Below are 14,762 nucleotides of genomic sequence, written 5' to 3' on the forward strand. Positions count from 1 at the left end.
GACTTTCAAAATGTCCATTAGGCAATTCTGAAGTGCTGAAAAGAGACTAGATTTTAATCCATGGGAATTGATGAGAGTATGGAAAGAGAAAAGAAAAGGGCTTAGGACAAAGCCCTAGACTGAGACAAAGGACTCAAGGAACATCAGAAGAGGTAGATCACCCAAAACCTATGAAGAGGAAAGTGTCTGTCTGGGAAGAGTGGTCAACCACTGTGTGGTTACACCTTACATCAATTGTGAATTAAAGAAAATCAGTAATTATTCATCACTTTCCCAATCAATATTAATACATGAAAGTGTGGTTTTACTGAAATGCCATAAGTATTACACTTGTATATTGTTTGTTTCATACAGTAAAACATTGAAATTGAGACAATGATTGTTTTCCATTGCTGATCTGATTTTCCAGGCAACCCAAATAGCTATTTTAGGATAATGAAGAGCCTTCAGTACTACTAGTACACATTTTGCATATAGAATTCAGGGGTTGTACAAAACATCTTCTAGTAGAAAGATGAAATGAAATGAGATGAAAAAGAAAAAACATTTTCAGACATACCAAATAAACTGCATGTTTCAGTTATTTTAAGGAGATGGAATAAATCAATGTATTTACAGATTGCAAAAATAAATGGTTTGGAATTAAACACCTTAGTCATTAATGATAAGTTTTGGGATTTTTTTTTTTTTTCTTTTCTTCTGGGAAGTGGGTCTTTGATCAGCATGATCTTTTGAGTGCATTGTCTCCTACTGAGGAATTTAACACAGTAGCCAAAAACCTCCACTAAAAAAGGAAAAGGGAGCCTTCTTTCCTCTGATAGAATATTAATTTAAATAGGATTTAGTGCTTCCTTTCTAAATCAACCAAATAGAAAATATAACTGCTTTTGAACAAAATTAAGCTGGGAAAGAACCCATATTGACCAATGAGCACAAAAAGCAAATTGTTTTTCATTATTAACATATTTTATTCAAATAGTCTATTCATGCACATGTATTCACATGTTTATATATGTGTAAATTAATTACATATGCATATTTTAATTAATATCTCTTATTTCATTATTTTTATTTATCATGAAAAATTATCTTTTTTTATAAAAAGAGGGTAGTGTATGTAACTAGCCTCATTTGTCCAAATATAATTCTCAGACTACTCATGTATTCACTGGACATTTTTTCATACATATACCTATTTTCCTCCCTCCTTCAGCTCCTCCAAAATAAAAAATATCAAATGTAGCTGTATCTTATGCAGATTCCTCAAGAATTTATATACACTCATCCCCACCAAAAAAGGGAAGAAGTTTAGCAGAATGAATACACTTAAACTATACTGCCTCCATAATTTAAAGATTAGTTCTCAAAGAAGTATGTATATGTGTTTGATATTGTTATCTTCTGACAGGAAAAGATAATGACGAAGGTTGAAGGGGATGTGGGAAAACTGGGACACTGATACATGGTGGAGTTGTGAACAGATCCAACCATTCTGGAGAGCAGTTTGGAACTATGTTCAAAAAGTTATCAAATTCTGCATACCCTTTAATCCAGCAGTGTTTCTACTGGATTATATCCCAAAGAGATATTAAAGGAGGGAAAGGGACCCACATGTGCAAAAATATTTGTGGCAGCCCTGTTTTAATGGCAAGAAACTGGAAACTGAGTGGATGCTCATCAATTGGAGAATGGCTGAATAAGTTGTGGTATATAAATGTTATGGAATATTATTGAAACGACCAGCAGGATGATTTCAGAGAGGGTTGGAGAGACCTACATGAACTGATGCTAAGTGAAAAGCAGAACCAGGAGATCATTGTACATGGCAACAACAAAATCAATTCTGATGGACGTGACTCTTCAACAATGAGATGATTCAAACCAGTTCCATTTGTGTAGTGATGAAGAGACCTATCTATACCCAGAGAGAGGACTATGGGAACAGAGTATGGAATACAACATAGCATTTTTACCCTTTCTGTTGTTAATTGTTTGCATTTTGTTTTCTTTCTCAGTTTTTCTTTTTCTTCCTTCTTGATCTGATTTTTCTTGTGCAACAAGATAAGTGTATAAATATGTATACATATATTGGATCTAACATGTATTTCAGCATATTTAACATGTTTTGGACTACCTGCCAGCTAGGGGAGTAGGTGGGGAGAAGGAGGGGAAAATTTGGAACAAAAGGTTTTGCAAGGGTCAATGTTGGAAAAATTACCCATACATATGCTTTGTAAATAAAAAGCTTTAATAAAAAAAATACTTTACCAGAAAAAAAAGATATTATCTTCTTTTCCTGTTTTTAAAAAAGATATAAACTTTATATGCAATTTCAGTTTTAAGAAACTAGGAAACATAATTCTGCAACCCTTTTAGTGCTCAGAATTCTTCTAAGGAAACAATAATTGAACTTATATGTTTCCTGGTGACTTAAGAACATTTTGACTTACGAGGCTTATAGGTTTACACAGCATTGCTAAAAACACTTAGGGTTTTTTCTTTTTGTGTTTTTACAAAATGACAAATTGATGGCAAATAAAACATGTTCCTACTATAATAGGGATTTCAACTGATATTTCAACTCACTCCTATATAATACTATTAAAGGTTTTCACTTTGACACCTAAAGTATGGCCCAAGTATGAGGCTGATAGATGGCACAGATGGAAAGTGGATAGGTTATGGGACTTGACATCAGGAAGACCTGAGTTTGAATACTGTCTGAGGCACATATTAGTTGTGTGACCCTGGACAAGTCACTTAACCTCTGGCTTACTCAATTTCTTCATCTATAAAGTGCAGGAGTTGACTGTGACGTCTTCATTTCCTTCCAGTTCTAAGTCTATTTATTCTTTGTAAGAATCTTTGAAGTTTTTAAGTGTGAATGCAAGGTTTTAATCATTAAATATTTCTTTTATGTTCGGTTAAGTTAGATTGATTGCATTCAAGATAATATGATTTCTTTGTCTTTAAAATGACCTTACATCATATCTAAAAAGGAAAAACAAGAGCTTAAAATCTCCATAATTCTATTTTCTTAAATAACTTTTGCTAAATCTTCTTGCTTCACAGAGAACAGCACAAGGTTTTAGATTTTGCCTAACATGATTTTTTAAACCACATATTCTGTGAATTTCAAATGCAGTATATATTCTAAGCAGTGTAATAATGTAGTTTCACAAGCATGAAATTATACAGCACATCCGTGTAAATGCAGAATTTAATGATATTGAGATGTTAATGCATTCTGCCCAGTTTATATCTGAATGAATTATTTGCTTATTATAAATAAAGCTATTGGGGCTTAACCAGCCACAGTAAAGATTTACTATGCATGGGAGCATTTGGGATTTGTTTTGCTTTGTTTTGCTTGGGCCAAGAATTCTGAATCCGTAGAGAATACTAAATAAATATTAATTTAAATTGAATTTATGAATTAAATCCTCCCACAAATAAATTTAAGAAATAAGATCTTTTCATGTTTATTTAGAAGTATCACCTCTCACATCCTGAGAGAGGCCTAAACTAGTCAATTATGTGGTTTTCTCACCCTAGGAATATGCAAGGAGAATATCCATGATAACTCTTAAACCCAGCTATTAAAACATTTATTTCCATAAAAAAGCACACAGAAATGGCATGGCATAGAGTCTTGGTGTGTCTTTCTTCAGTTGACTTGTGTTTCTAGCTGTAAAAACACAAACGGGACAGTTGCTTTGTTACTAATGAGGCACATCCAGCCATCCTCCACCCAGGGGTTGTGTCCTTCCATGCTGCTCTAGAGAGAATTCAAAGCTGTCAATCATAGAAATTACCTCTTTTGCCCCGCCCTTCTGCTTGCTGCTCTGCAGTACTTTGTGTTTGGGGTTGGGGGAAAGGGGTGAGACAAATTCTAGGCTTTCCTGTCTAATCAGAGAGAAACAGTTTGTTGCTAAATTATATCATTAGGGTTTTTAGTTAATGTATTTTTGTGGAGTACTAGAGTGACCTAAAGACCAAGTTGCTTCTTTAGGCCTTTGTTATTAGTACCATCTCCACTTTTCAGATATCTTCTATGTAATCGGAGCAAGTAGAAGGACCAACTTTGATTTTACTGGAAGAAGTTGTCTCTTTTCTCACAACTCAGGTATTCTGGGGCTTTCTGCCACACCAAAATTCTTAAGTTCTAGCTTTCCTTCTTTGTGCAGATTTTCCTTACTGTATCAGTCAAGTTCGACAATTTCTAGCAGAATGCTTATTTTAGATTGGTATTATTTACCAATTTACCAGTTATTTGCTAATAATTCTCATGGGTCTGGTGGTCTTTGTGCTTCACATTTTATCACTCCAGACTAAAAAATAACTTTGGCCTATCTTCATATAGCCCCAAAGAAAATCATTTATCCTTCTAATGAAGATGGTGGAAACTGTTAATGTTGAGAAAGGAAAAATTGTGGAGGCAATTGGATGGCTCTGTGGATAGAGCTCTGGTCCTGAAGTCGAGGAAGCCTTAAGTCTCAGCCTCAGACACTTATTTAGTATGTGACGTTGGGCAAATCATATGACCTCTGCTTGCCTTAATCCCCTAGAGAAAGAAATGGGGAAACGCTTCAGCATCTCTGCCATGAAAATCCCATGGACAGTTCACAAAGTGTCATTCAAAACTGAACAACAGTTAAAACAACAACATCGTACTGTGCTGAACTTTGGGTATACAAAGAATGGTAAAAGACCACCCTAAGAAGCTCACAGTCTAATGAGATATTATCTGCAAGCAACTATGTACAAACAGAATATATACAAAACAATTTGGAAATAATCCACAGAGAAGACACTTACTTTTAAGTGGGATTGGGAAAGATTTCTTGGAGAAAGAGATTTTAGCCTAGACTTAAAGACAATCAGGAGGAAAGTGGAGATGAAGGAAGAAAGAGTTCCAGATATGGGGGATAGCCAGTGAAAATGTCTGGCATCAGGAGATGGAATATCTAGTTAGAGGAACAGCAAGATTATCTTAACTGGGAGTCCAGAAATCACTGTGTAGGTATTTATACCAAAGATTTCAAACATGAAGCCCTTAGGCCTCATTCTACCATAATACTCTTATGCACAAGCCAGATTGAAATATAGTTTGAAACAATTTACCAAAATAAAAGTACAATAAAACATAGATAACAGTACATTTAAAAATGAAGTCATACAACCCGCAGGGATTCTTATACTATTTAGCACCTTAATTTCTGTTTGAGAGTGACACCATTATTTTATACCATTCAGAAAGAAAGACTGATGGAATGTGGGGCAAGCTCCATACCTTGCTTTCTGTTTTAGATGACATAGTAGTTTGTGAGAGATGGCTGAGGAGTGAAGATGATGCCACAATTTTTTTAATGAGTCAATTCAATGGGAAAATGAGCAAACTGATTATCTGACTTTATATAAAGCAAAACTACTTGATTAATTGAACTTTAATCGGTGTCTGAAAACTTTATAGTAACAAATTTCTTCCTAATGTGCTGAAGTTTCTTGCTTCTTACATCTAAGAATGATTTATCTTCTTACTCCAAATATTAATGATCTAATTTTCTTTTCATGGAAATAAAGGATAGTCCCTAGTCTGCCCGCAATGAGCACCTTTGCAAAGATTATCATCTATTGTTACATAGTCTTTACTCATTTTTTAAAGACCTTAGAGGTCCTAGACCTGAGTCTAACCCCCTAATTTTGCAAACGAGGAAGCTAAGACCCACAAACATTTAATGACTTGCCCTGTTACCCAAGTAAAAGTACCAAGATTAGGATTTGAACCTAAAAGATGATTGGTTGATTTGTTGTTTTAATTACAAATCTAAAATCCTTTAAATTATGGTACCTAACCTACTTTTTTAAGATTTGGGTTTTCTTTGGTTTTGTTAGCTTTAAGGAAAGGGAAATTATTCTTCACACTTTTAGAATAAAATCCTTTCATTGCTTGTTCATCCTTACCTCATAATAGAAATTGGTTCTTAAATGACTTGCTTTAAATGTTTAGAGTAATTGAAAAAGTGGAGCATTTATAATTTCTTTTCTGTGATATTTAACTATTAGATCATATTACTACAAAATCACATTCTTTGTACCATTGTAATTTCTTCCATTTTTGTCTTTAATTTTTTAAGAAAAAAAGAGAAAATATACCTCTTTTTTTGGTTGCAGAATAAATAATGAAAAAAACTACCTGGTACAAAAAACATTTCTGACTTTTCAAAATTGCAGATGGCTTGGGGGAATGAGGTATAATTCATATTTGTTGTCAGGAAATGTCCTTCTGAGAAAATATCAAAATAAAATTTGTAGATGTTAAAAGGGAAAAGTAGAAGAATTTTCTTTTTTAGATTGATTTAACTCTGATACCATTTGGTTAGTGGACTTTGTTTGCTTAGTAAACATGTGTAACATCTAGATCTCAGCATTACAACACTTTAACTATTTATTATAGCCAAGTGTTTCTAACTGAAGACTGCAGCTGCTTCTAATAAAGAGAGATGTGTTATCAATTACAGCTTAATCTGCCTGATCTTAAAACTGGCACCTTTCTGTTTGCTCAATAAGCAAAAGCAAGATGGCTCTAATATGGCAGCAGTACTGAGGCTGTTCTATTTTTGTCAGTATCTCCATTTGGAATTCTTAAACAAAACTGAGTATGGTATGTTCATGGCACTTAATGATGTTTGTAATGGTTTCTATAAGCATTTTATTTCACTCTTTGATTTCTACATAATATGTGATTTAAATGTCTAATATTTTGACTCATTTGCCTATTTTAGATGACTCATTCTATTTATAAGTGGATTACTAAAAATTTCATATTAAAGATAATTGGTTTTGTGATGGTTTAGAGTTTTAGAGGCACAGGAGAGGAAAGTTAGAATTAGCAAGGCAAACTTCCAAAAATCATCTCCTTATTTCCAAAATCAGGTGATCTGTATAACTCTAGCTCATTTGACCTCTATACTCATCACATCTCAGATTGGAGATTCATTCTGAAAGTCCCTGAAAGCAGTATGTCATAATACTTTGCTTTGGCAACAAGAAGATGTGAATTCAAGTCCTGCCATTGGCATGATTACACATGGGCAAGTGGTTTAATGTGAGGGAGTGGAAGGGGAGAGGGGAGACAGACCTGCAATTATGAAGTAAGTTTTCCCACACTAGGAGCCACATACACCACTCCAGATTCCCAATCCCAATTCCCTACCTTCAGCAAAAAAGATGGGGGAAAGCATTATGGAGACTCCAAATGTTATTAAATTTAATAAATTTACTTATTTAGGAATTATAAGAAATAAATATTCTTCAGGAGTAAATCATTCTACTAAAAAACATGATCATGTTCAGTGAAATATTTATAAATAGAACATATTTAAATCCTGAAAAAAAGGTTTTTAAAATACTCGTTCATGTTCTAATTTTTCCAAGTTTTAAAGCATTAAGTGAGTCCTGAATAAGAATTTGTTTTCCTTTCATTGTATTTCTGAAAGAGGTACACTTTAATATGCCAGTTCTGAGAAGAATGGTAAATGGACTTGTTTTCAAATAGGTGGAACACCTAGTTTGAGAACATTGTGGCTGAGCAAAGAGGCAGAGGTACAAGTCCAACGTTTTAACACCTTCCTGGCCTGTTTTCATCTTTGGAATGAAAGAGAAGAACTTCAGGTTCTCGAAAACTCTCTTACAGCCTTGTGCTGTCTCTTGATCTACCTCCTTTGTCAGGTAATACCTAATATTGCATTGAGAACTAATGCTAATAGGTGCTTTGGAGCCTTATTCTTATGGAATGTTGCATTGTGGGATGTTGCTATTTTTACGGATTAGTTGATTTCTTTCTAGATCTTTAGCATTAGTATATGTCCATAAACCAGACTTTAGGGAAATCATCCAGGTTGTAATTTTAATAAAATTTCCACTCATGTTCTTTATGCATCTTAACAATGAAAATATTTAAGCATATGCCGGCTTCTCTCTTGTTCCAGCATCTCAGCTGTTTTTCGATTTTGTTTTGTTTTTAAAGCAAATTTTTGTGTCTCTCACTTGTCATAACAACAACAAAAACCCCAACCAAATATCTGCTCTTCTGGTTCATTGAGACATTTTCATCAGCTCCCATGACCTCTTCAAGCTACCTTGTCAATTCTCCTGATTCCTGACCATGACGGCTATACTGTGTTACAGCCATTAAATTCTCATTTGGTTGTAATAGAAAGTAATATAATTCTGTTTTTCATGTTTTCATGCCAATACTCTGAATTCACTTTATAAATTACCAATTTTCTTTAGAGGAAGTTATTTAAATAGGGCATTAGATCCAGTAGCTAGATTGTCCTAATTTTGCCTTCCTAATTGCCCTTCCATATCTTAAAAGTGACCACTTAATTGAGTATTTAAACCATTGCAAAAGTGAGGATTAAAGGTAGAGATAAATTCTTTGGATATTTGGTTGCAGTATTCATAATAATAACTCATATTATTGATTCATGTTATAGTACAGTTGCTGTTTTGGTTAATTCAGAAGTTGAGACCAGATAAAAAAAGTTTTTTTTAATAATTTCTCCTAATCTTAGCAATATGTAATTTGGCTTTAGAGCCTACTTAAAATCTCTAACCTAACTTTTTTTTCTTTTTTGTCAGTTTGCCTTCTATTAATCATAAGATGGTTAATACTTACCCTCATGGGGGAAAATGTACCTTCTTGACCTAAATCAGTGTAATGATTTATCAAGTATAGTTAATTATTTTTTCAGAATTGTGTGGATTTTTAAAAAGCACACTTCTTACTTGCCACCACCCTGAATTTATTTTATGGATTATCAGGGGTTTTTTTTTTAGAGAAAGTTATTTAAATTGGGCATTAAGTCCAATAATTATGTTGTACTGGCTCAGTGAGTCCAATTATTTCATGTTTCTGAAAGTATAGCTATATTATCTTTTACATTAGTTTTGTTTATAATATGTATTTGTATAAGTATTCTGCATATGCATGTAAACATGTACATAATACATATTATATACATCTCAATATTACATGTTTATATTTTAGTATTTCATGTTTTCCATCCAACTTTACAGTTTGCTAAAGTCTCTTTCGGTGAGCTTTCGTGGGAATTTTAAAGAGGATTAAAAAAAATAAGCAATCTCTTCTGACTTATGAAAATGCCTATGTATACTATTAATATGCCAATAATGCTGCTTATCTATCAGCAACAAGAGTAACAGTACACACTTGGAGCTGTCATTCTGGAAGTAGGGATAGACTGTGTGGAGTGGTTCAAAGTCTTTAATTTAGTGGGTTTCCTTATGACTAACTGGACAGGCATTTGTAAGACAACTGGATATAGTTAGTATGCAGCCATGCCACAGAATTTTACTTTGTGAAATTAACTTATCTAGGTGTTTGATTTCAATTCATCATCTAACCCTTAAACTAAAAATGACCAGGAGATCTTTTTTAAATGGAATTTTAACAGTTTTATCACTGTATGTTATAATTTAAATTATTTTATTATGAAACCCAAAATACTATTATAACAGTTTTTCAACTGTAATTTGCACATACCTAAAACAATTCAAGGGACTGAAGAGAAAATTCTCACTTGTTTTTGCTTAAATAAAATCATTTTAGTGTGAGTTGCTATATAAGAAGTTCAGTGATGGATTAGCTTAAGGAGTTTATTCTTAAAATACATTGTAATAAAAATAAGAAGCATACTTTTATTTAAAAAAAAAAACACAAAATTTTGAGAAAATTTGTTTGGTTGATGAAAAGGTTGTATTCTCTCAGTAGTATATGTGAAATAGTTTCCCTGTTGCCCAGGTTGATATTTTAAATCAGTACTCTATGAAACTGTTGGCTCATAACAACAACAGCAACAACAACAAAAAACAAAATTAAAAGCTATCAAGTTTAATCTAAACACAGAATTATAAGGAATTATTTGATTTCATAAAGCATTTATTTTCTGGTTGATTTTTTTTTTTCTTGGCCATAAATGCTATGTATGCATTTTCAGATTTTTCCATTCCTCCCCGAAATAATTATAGTTGCTGTCATTTTCACAAAGGTGACACCTGCCTTGAAATAAAAATAGCAAAGGGTAGATATGGGGTCGGAAAGAATATTATCAGATCTTAGCAGCCAATCAATATCTTCCGCTTGGGTGGAGATAATGAATGCTAAGAATACTTTGCAATGTTACACTGTTCCTGATAGCCATTACCCTACCTTCCTTTATGCAGGGTTTAGCAGATCTTCCCAAGGGAAGAGGTTTTCATAGTGAGGTCAGCAGGAATCCATAATGAAAAGTCTTCCTGATTTATAGTGGGTTATTTTTATCTGGAAATGAGCATATTAAACATTTTTAATAGCTTCCAAATTGCTATAGAGGGGTTTGTTTTCTGAATTTTTTTTCCTCTCTTCTCCTTTGTTTTATTTTGCCACTGAATACTTCCCAATTAAACACAAATAAAATCAATATAATAAGAGGGGATTGTTTTACAAGAGGGTTCTCTGGTGATTTTCTGTGGGAGGAATTGAAGGGCCTTCTCACTAAACAATTTAGTAAAGCTTCATGGTCATTTCTGGGTGAATAATTCCAAGAACTCTGAGGCAAGTGAAAGCTGATGAGTTTTCTTAATTTTATTTCTCCCTCTTTAATTATTTTGAGTTGATTTGCATTTACTTTCTGTTTCCAAACTTTGAATACATGTTGTATCCTCTCAGTAGAATTTGAGGTTAAGGATATCCCTTTACATTGGAAGTGACCAAACTAGATGACTAGCAGGAAGTTAATATCCAAAATAAGTAAAGAGAGAGTTAGAGAGCGCCTAACTGCCCTTGATGAATCAAATCACCTGGCCCAGTTGGATCATTGCTTCCCATACTGAAACAGCTAGCAGGTATGATTAACTGAGCCACTTCGAGGGATATTTATTTGAAAGATCATGGGGCCACAACATTAAACAAGGGCCAGTGTTGTCCTAGTCCATTTGTCAAGTATGTTATAGTGAAGGTTCCTTTTTTTATAAGGGTTAGTCTAGCTGGCCCCTAAAATCTCTTCCAAACCTCCAGGTCTGTCATTCCTCCTATGCTTGTTGCATATGTCTCTGTAGATGTTAGCACAGTGCCTTACTGCTTTATAGGTATTTGTTGAAATGCATTGAATGGTAAGAGTCCAGCATCCATGTCATTGTTTTTTAACCCCTTCCCCATTCCTCTCTTATAGAAAACTTCCCACAGAGTTAACATTGAGAAGAGCGGCAACTGCCAACCAGTGATTGCTGAAAGCAGTTGGTACATCAAGGGTCCTTCAGAATTCAGAACTCCCTATCTATTAACTTGGAGGATCATAGACTTGGAGTTGAAAGCAACCTCAGAAGTCATCAAGTCCAATTGCCTCATTTTATAGATTAGAAAACTAAAATTCTGAGAGATAAATTACATGCCCTGGGAAGACAATATTTGGTCCTCACAACATCCCTGAGAGATCAGTACTACTATTAACATTTTACAGATCAGAAAACTAAGACAAACAGAAGTTAAGGAACATGCCTAGGGTCATATAGTTAATAAGTGTCTAAAACACTGATTTGAACTTTTGCCTTCAAGTTCAATTGATTGAACTTGAAATTGATTTCTGTCTATTACACCATCTTGCTGCTTTTCTTCTTAATATAAAAAATAACATTACAATCATTTGTCACAAAAGAAAGAATTCAAGTAAGTTCTGATTTGCTCACTGTGTTGGGATGGTGGTTTGCTCCCAAACTAGCATCCCCAGAGTATATAGATCAGGTTCTAGATAAGATGGGGAAAAAAAAAATAGGTACTTATTTATTCTAGCAAATCTAGTCCAATTCTAAAGCACAACTGGAACACTAATTAGGTTTTTTCTTTTCTTTCTTTCTTTCTTTCTTTTTCTTTCTTTTTTTTTTTTTTTCTGATTTCATTAAGGTTAAGTGACTTGCCCAGGGTCATACAGCTAGAACGTATTAAATGTCTGAGGTAGATTTGAACTCAGGTCCTCCTGACTTCAAATCTGGTATTCTAGCCACTGTGCCATCTAGCTGCTCCCCTAATTAAGTTTTTAAATCAATCTGGAGCTTCAGGTTTGACTGGAACAGAGTTGATCCAAAAATTTAGTTTTGTTAGCACACTAAGGCATTCTGGATTCATGCCCGAATTGCCAGCATTAGTGAAGAGACCAGTTAGAAGAAGCCAAAAGGAAAAATGAAAACAACATGAAAGCCTTTTGAATTGGATGAGCAACAGGAAAGAGCCTATATAACATGGAGCCTAAAATTTGGAGCTGAGAAAGTTGGAACTATATTTATCCATCCATTTACCTTGTTGTTGACATTCCTTCTATTAGCCCTAAAAGTCCGAGTATAGCATATGCATGTGATCATATGTTAGAATAAAAGCATGTTTGCAAAAAGATGTGATTTTTTTTTTCCCCCATAGCTTAGAACTAGGTTTTATTTTTTTCTCTTTTCTTTCAGGTGGATACTCTCTCCCTGGAGGACTTAAATGCTTTTATTGCTCAGACTTTGTGCCTTCAAGGAAAATCAGCTGCTCATCTCTCAGGCTTACAGGTACAGACACAGATCGATTAGCATGACTCTAATCATAATCCTGAAATGGCCAAGAGCTTCAGCTTTCTTCCAACGTTTTTTCCCTTTTATTACAGTTGTTATTTCAAGAGGAAGGTTTAGAGGGGTCTAGAGTTCATGTGCTTTATAAATTCATTTGATTTCTATTTCTTAACAAATCATGGAGTAACAGTTAAATCCATTGTCATATCTATCTGTTAATCTGTACAACTATTATTCCATTTAATATTATAATAAAGTTATTTCATATTCTTTGAGCCTATGATTTAGGTGGACAATATTGGGAAAAAATGGTTAATATATTGTCTGATATTTATTCAGTCGATTTGTCAGTCAACCAGATCTTTATTGACTACTTCACTATGTTTCCTATGCTAAGGCTCTCTTTTTAAAAAAATTTTGAAGTAGATTCTGTTTTAAATCCTTAGCCATGCAGTTCAGCAGATAGTTTAAAGAATGAACTTCTATATTAATAACATAGGAAAACATAATCTTTATTGTATGTAGCACTCATTTTGATACTCAGTGATGCATTGGCTTGAACTGATATTTGTCTTATCTACATATAATCAGCAAGACTGGTTAGGTCCTGGAAAGAAAAGGTTTTGTTATCTTTCTTTTGAATCCCTGTTCAGTGTCATACATTGAGTACTTGATAAATCCTCCTTTAATTAAAAAATGAGTATTTTTTCTGGGAAGAACATAACTATTGGAATCTTTAAGCTAGGTTCCTATTTTGTTTTTAATCCATATCTTACTCTGTTGAAACCTAAAAATTGCTGCTCCTGATGACAAACATCCTTTCTTTTTTTACTACCTCACTGAAGCCATCATAGTCTTTGGCTATATAGATCTTTTCTGCCTCTCTCTCTCTCTCTCTTCTTCCACAGCTGGATTCTTTTTGATCTAATTCTTTGTCTCAAAACCAACCTACAAAACTAGACTATTTCTTCTCTGTCTCTATTTATTTCCAGTTTTTTGGTAGTAAATGTCAAAAAACCTATGATGGAGGAATCATAGTTCTTGCTTTATAAATACAATTCAGTGAATATAATAAGCTTGTGTGTATATACATACTTGTAAACATAAGTATTATATATATACTTAAAACATAATAACCTCTTCAATTCAGTTAATCTCTACATGGCTTTCTAATAATTAATATAATAAGATATAGTTATAAAACATTTTTCCACCACATATTCATCTAAAATCTTGCTTCAGTGCCTTATTGTGTGGAGATGATTCTAAGTTCTTGATAAGCTAGCAGAATGCATGCTCTGGCTAGTCCTTCCCAGTCTAAAAAGGCCTCAAGTATAAGTCTAACTAGATATTTATTATTATCTGAGGATCAGCTAAATTAGTTTGAAGAGTCTCACTACTAAGTTTTTCATTAAGATGATCAATAGTTTAGTAGCAATTGTCCTATTAAAGATGACCTTGATTAGCATTAGTGGAAGGATATCTGTAGAGATGGCATTATCCTTGAAATATTTAAATAAAAGCATTCCTGCAGCCATATTCAGATCCCTTGCATTTTATTAATAAATTCTTCCAGCAATGCAGCAGAAATTTATAATCTCTTTATCTTCTCTTTTTCATGCTCTAATTTATAGCTTGTCTTAACTCTTTTACAAAGAATTGTCCAAACTACCTTTTGTTTATTAGTACCCTCAGTCTTTTAGCTCCTCAATTCCCAAGATAGAATTGTATGCTCTTCTGTCTTCTTCATAGATTTAGAAGTTAAAGAGCCTTCATCACCCCATACCTGAACTATTGCAGTAGCGTGGTAGATCTAGCTGCCTTAAGTCAAAATGCTCTGCTTAGTATTCAAAGCCATTTATGAGCTAGTTTCTTTCCTCCTTTACAGTATTCCTATATCTTACTTCTTGACATTTACTCTTCAATCCATTGACTTCTCCATGAACAAGACATTCCATCTCTTGGCTTGGAGCATTCTCTCCTTCATATCTTCAAACTTTTTCCTTCCTCCTTTCTAACTGCTGACTTCCCTGGCTTCCTTTAAGTCCCAACTTAATTTCCTTCTTTTGTCCATTCCTTCTTAACTCTAGGTCCCTCCCTCTTAATTATTTCCTGTGGTTTTTTTACATAGCTTATTTGTATATATTTGGTTTTGT

General features: G+C 33.6%; 1 protein-coding gene across 2 annotated transcripts in view; it reads left to right on the forward strand.

Annotated features, from left to right (window-relative positions):
- FAM120B (family with sequence similarity 120B) overlaps positions 1 to 14,762 on the forward strand; it is a 109,386-nt gene that overhangs the window by 34,449 nt on the left and 60,175 nt on the right. For both annotated transcript variants that reach the window (XM_051998192.1, XM_051998193.1), the window contains 2 exons: positions 7,559 to 7,731; positions 12,514 to 12,606. In XM_051998192.1, coding sequence (XP_051854152.1) covers positions 7,559 to 7,731; positions 12,514 to 12,606 — 266 coding nt within the window. The remainder of the gene's footprint in view (positions 1 to 7,558; positions 7,732 to 12,513; positions 12,607 to 14,762) is intronic.

The sequence above is a fragment of the Antechinus flavipes genome, chromosome 4, assembly GCF_016432865.1.
Source record: "Antechinus flavipes isolate AdamAnt ecotype Samford, QLD, Australia chromosome 4, AdamAnt_v2, whole genome shotgun sequence".
In the NCBI taxonomy this organism is placed as follows: Eukaryota; Metazoa; Chordata; class Mammalia; order Dasyuromorphia; family Dasyuridae; genus Antechinus; species Antechinus flavipes.